Source organism: Charadrius vociferus, unplaced genomic scaffold, assembly GCF_000708025.1.
Source record: "Charadrius vociferus isolate BGI_N301 unplaced genomic scaffold, ASM70802v2 scaffold45, whole genome shotgun sequence".
Classification (NCBI taxonomy): Eukaryota; Metazoa; Chordata; class Aves; order Charadriiformes; family Charadriidae; genus Charadrius; species Charadrius vociferus.
This window is the reverse complement of record NW_009648712.1, coordinates 2,351,982-2,356,150: the sequence shown is the minus strand read 5'-3', so window position 1 is coordinate 2,356,150 and position 4,169 is coordinate 2,351,982. Positions and strand designations below refer to the sequence as shown.

Below are 4,169 nucleotides of genomic sequence, written 5' to 3'. Positions count from 1 at the left end.
AGGCCCTGCTTTAAACTCACCCATAAGCATATGAACTGACTTCCTAAATTATTAAGTCACCTCATCTTCCTGAAACTTGCAAAGAAAACAGGTATTTGGAGCCACATGGTTCAACTGCAGAGGATTAGTCCTCTGGATGGTTTCTATGAATAACTTCTAGGCAGTTTATTCATTGTAGCTGATTAAGAGACAAGTTTACGAAGACAAAGGAAAAAAAAATATGGAAGCTGCTTGCTTTTATTTTTATATGGCTCTCAGTAATGCAGCTCAAATAAAGACAGCCTTTTTTCTAGTAGGAGCTGGCTGATACCGTCTCCTTCAGCAATGTTAACACAATATTGCTTAACTGTTTTACTAAAAATTGAATGTTTCAAAAAATTATCAAAACAGCGTTCAGCTGTTACACAAGATAAAAAGTATACAGAGAGACTTTATTAAAACATACAGCAGTGGAGTGCTCCTTCTTTTCATGTAGCCTTGCACTTCGACGTTCCTCAGAGTACGCGTGTTGCTTTAAGGCATTGAAGACTTGATTTGACAGCTTTAAGTCCATCCCAATTCCATCCCCAACTTGGAATTCAGGTGCAAACTACAAGTAGAAATAACAGAAATTTAAGCATTACTACTAGCAGACACCAAAAGTTGGCACAAGCAGAAATTTCTCATTCTGATTTGCAAAAACCACCTAGGGTAGATTAAGAACCTATGTGAAACCCACTTTGTGTAATGCTGTCACTATGTTAAAAAAACATATTGCTCTAAATTCTAGAACATGAAGTTCTGCCCAAATTGATATAAGATTACCTAATATCCTGTCAAAATAGCACTTGCAGCATTTCCTTATTTGCAGAAGTTACCAGCTACATTAAAGGAAACAGAAGGTATATACTATGGATAAACAGACTGAAAAGCTGTATGTCAAACAATTGACTTACAAATAAGTTACTTGGCTCATCAGGCAAAATAAATTTAAAAAAAATAGAAAAAGTAGGTTACATGACAGCTGTGTTTTTCAAAAATAGCCTCAGTGTTTTATTTGCCTGTGTACCAAACTTGCTGATAGTTTTGTTTTGTCAAAACAGTTCTGTGCAAATTCTTGAATCATGGTCATTAACAAACCATTATTAAACAAGAAACCCGCACAACTCAAACTGCCAATTTGAATAACTAATCCAGACATTGCATTGCTTTCATGTGATGGGGAAAAAAAAAAAAAAAAAAAATCAGCACTGTATACAGTAGCACAGATGGACAAGCATTAGTTCTTTGGCTGAATTACAGCATTCCAGTTTTACACACAAAATAAGTTTTTACTTACATTTTCCATGCGAGCAGTGTTCTTTCTTCCACATACCACTTCATCATGTTTAGTAGTAATATCTTTTCCTTTTCCTATAAAGCCCTTTCTTGGTGTTGTAGTAGGTTTATCTGCCAATGGTGAGAAAAAGAAATCTAATTTTACATCTAAACAAACATAACCAATGCTTATGAAGGTTCCACAATGCCCACAAGTGTAACATCATTTTATTTATTAAACAGAATAAAATACTTCAATTGTATGATCTTAATGCAGTCTTCTCCTACCCTAAACATGACAGCTTCTTTTGCTAAGTTATGAGTTATTTCTCTGTCTTGTCTGGGGTGTCAGACACACTTTTGGCATGTTAAAGACAGGAATACTCAATATCATGTGCAGATGCCCCTAGCCAAACATAGATGCCAGATATGCATATCCCACAATAATTTCCATGTACAATAGTTACTTTACCAGATTCAGCCACCAAAGCAAATATACTGGCAGACAGAAGCCAGAAGTTACCCACCCAACTTCCTGCATAACACCTCCCAATTAGATGACCTGATTTTACATACAACTGGTATGTCTCCTTACATTCAAAAAAACTAATTTAACTATGTCATATTCTTAGGTCTAATAACCAAAGAAAGTGTATTGTTTAAAACTGCCACATACCTGCTCTATAAGGATCATGACGGGTATCCTGCCAATCAACCTCATCCTCTGAGCTGTCACTGTCATAGGGATGCACCTTCCGATAATTTTCGAAGGATATGGAGACTTAAGAAACAAAACAAATAAGCATGGCTGTGATTATCAGGGATTTGCTACTTTCTCGCAGCTCTGTCAACTTAAGCAGAGTGCCAAGAATAAGTTTGAAGCAAAAATATTTCTTCTGATGAGGCTACCTTTGCTATCTCCATTGATCTTCTTCTCTTCACGCCGAAGCTGTGCATCATATTCCCTGTCAAATTCCATCTGCAGCATCTGAGCTAGCATTAGGTCACTAGAAGTGTCAATATTTTCTCCTGTAATAAACGGTCCTTCAGCAACACTATGTAAAATGAAAACAGAGGTTTAAAAAATTAAACACTAATCTAAACAGAAACGCCGCTTTATACCATTTCATCACTCTATACAATAAAGACCTCATGCCAACCTGCATAGAAACTAATAGATCTCAACCGTCCGCCCCCACCTCTAAGCCAACACTAAATATTAATAGAGCATGACTTCATTTTTCTTTTCTACTCCTTTACAACGCAAATATTACTTAAACTTTTACTTGTTTACTTTACTTTTACTTCTTACCATTCTGTAAGAAGCATTAGGCTCTAGTTTTAAGATGCCCTTCATGAAAGGCAAAGACAGCATACAGGTGTATGCATACATATATTATTATAAAGAAATAAATACAAATTTAAAAAAAAAAAAAAAACAAAACAGTGTTGCTTTGCTCTGCTTTGCTTTGCTCTTCACAAAAAGGACCACAGGCAAAATTTGTATGACTTTAGCACTAGCAAACTCTTGGCCTATGTTTAGAGCTGAAGTATGAGGAGGATACAGGTGATACACCTGACAGTTCTAGAAATAACATTGTACACTGTTAGTAAGAATTTTTAAAAGGGGGAAAAAAATTCTGACAACTTTTCTCAAAATGTAGCTTATAGACTAGTTTAAAGCACCCAAAACAACGTGAAGAAAATATCAAGAAAGAAGGGCGGGTGACAGAGAAAAGAGTCTAAGGAACAGTTTTAACTGGGGAAGCCATCTTCACTGAAAAAAAACCCTGAAGCAGCACAGTTAGGAGATAATAGGCAAAGCATTCCCTATATTGCTACACCTTAAGCACACTGTAAGAAAATGCACAAGAGAGAGAAGATGGCTTCACAACTATGGAGATCAGTAATCCAGGATTTAAACTTACGCAACCACTTCAGGAAAAGCAGCATTTTCTTCTTCCAGCTGCAGCTCTTTTGCCAGCTGTTCACTCATTACGTCAGCAAGGGAACATGATATTGATGTTGTGTTCGGGGCTCCCCACGGACACTGTAAATAAACATTTTCTTCAAGTCAGGAAGAAATGCAGTGGCAACGCAATAATCAGGATAATTATCAAACACTGGCTCTAAAATAAGCTCGTAATCTTGTAAGAGCTTGTCTTCTACAGAGACGAAGGGAATTATGATGAACTAACGTACAGATAATACCTCAAGGAGTAGTTTTGTCAACTCGATAGGAAGAACTGTGATTGAAAGGATGTTCATGGTCACTTACTAATGGGGGGCAAGAGCGGAAGAGTCAGTTTGTCAGTACCTTCTGAAGACTGGGCCAAAGACTTCCTAGAAAGTTTGCTTATAAGTGTATAGACTATGAGAAACTTCTCTTGGAGTAACACGGTATTAATGGCTTATGCGCAGATTCCTCTCCCGTTTCTAGAGCCCTGGAAGGGCCGTCATCATAAACATCCCCTCAAAAACGCAGAAACACACACTTAACTTTGCCTGGAGAGGCAGGGGGTGGAGGTGGTGGTGGTGGTGGTGGGGAATGCTGAATCCAACCAAGTTGTGACTCACTCACAAACTCACTCAGATCCAAGCCCCTGCTCACCAGCGGAGCCTGGAGAGAAGCCGCTCGTTTATCAGCGCCTCAACAGCAGCCTTCCTCCACCTCACTGCTAGCGGGAAGCGATCCACACCGTACACCCATCCAGCGCCGCTCACCGCTCCTCACTCCGGCAGCGCAGCCAAGCGCTCCCTTTGCCAAATAACTGTTGCCCGGTTGACACCGCTCCACAGCGCCCGCTCGACGGCCTCAGCCCCCCTCAGAAGGAGGCGGGCGGAACGAAGGGCAGCAGCAGGGCCCAGCCGCC

General features: G+C 39.4%; 1 protein-coding gene across 1 annotated transcript in view; it reads right to left on the bottom strand.

Annotated features, from left to right (window-relative positions):
* The window catches only part of RIOK3 (RIO kinase 3), a 9,071-nt gene extending 5,729 nt beyond the window's left edge, over positions 1–3,342 (bottom strand). The window contains exons 1-5 of the mRNA XM_009886631.1: positions 3,225–3,342; positions 2,206–2,351; positions 1,973–2,077; positions 1,319–1,428; positions 446–589 (exon numbers count right to left, since the gene is read on the bottom strand). Coding sequence (XP_009884933.1) covers positions 446–589; positions 1,319–1,428; positions 1,973–2,077; positions 2,206–2,351; positions 3,225–3,292 — 573 coding nt within the window. The 5' untranslated portion in view covers positions 3,293–3,342. The remainder of the gene's footprint in view (positions 1–445; positions 590–1,318; positions 1,429–1,972; positions 2,078–2,205; positions 2,352–3,224) is intronic.
* Between the last annotated feature and the right edge of the window lie 827 nt (positions 3,343–4,169).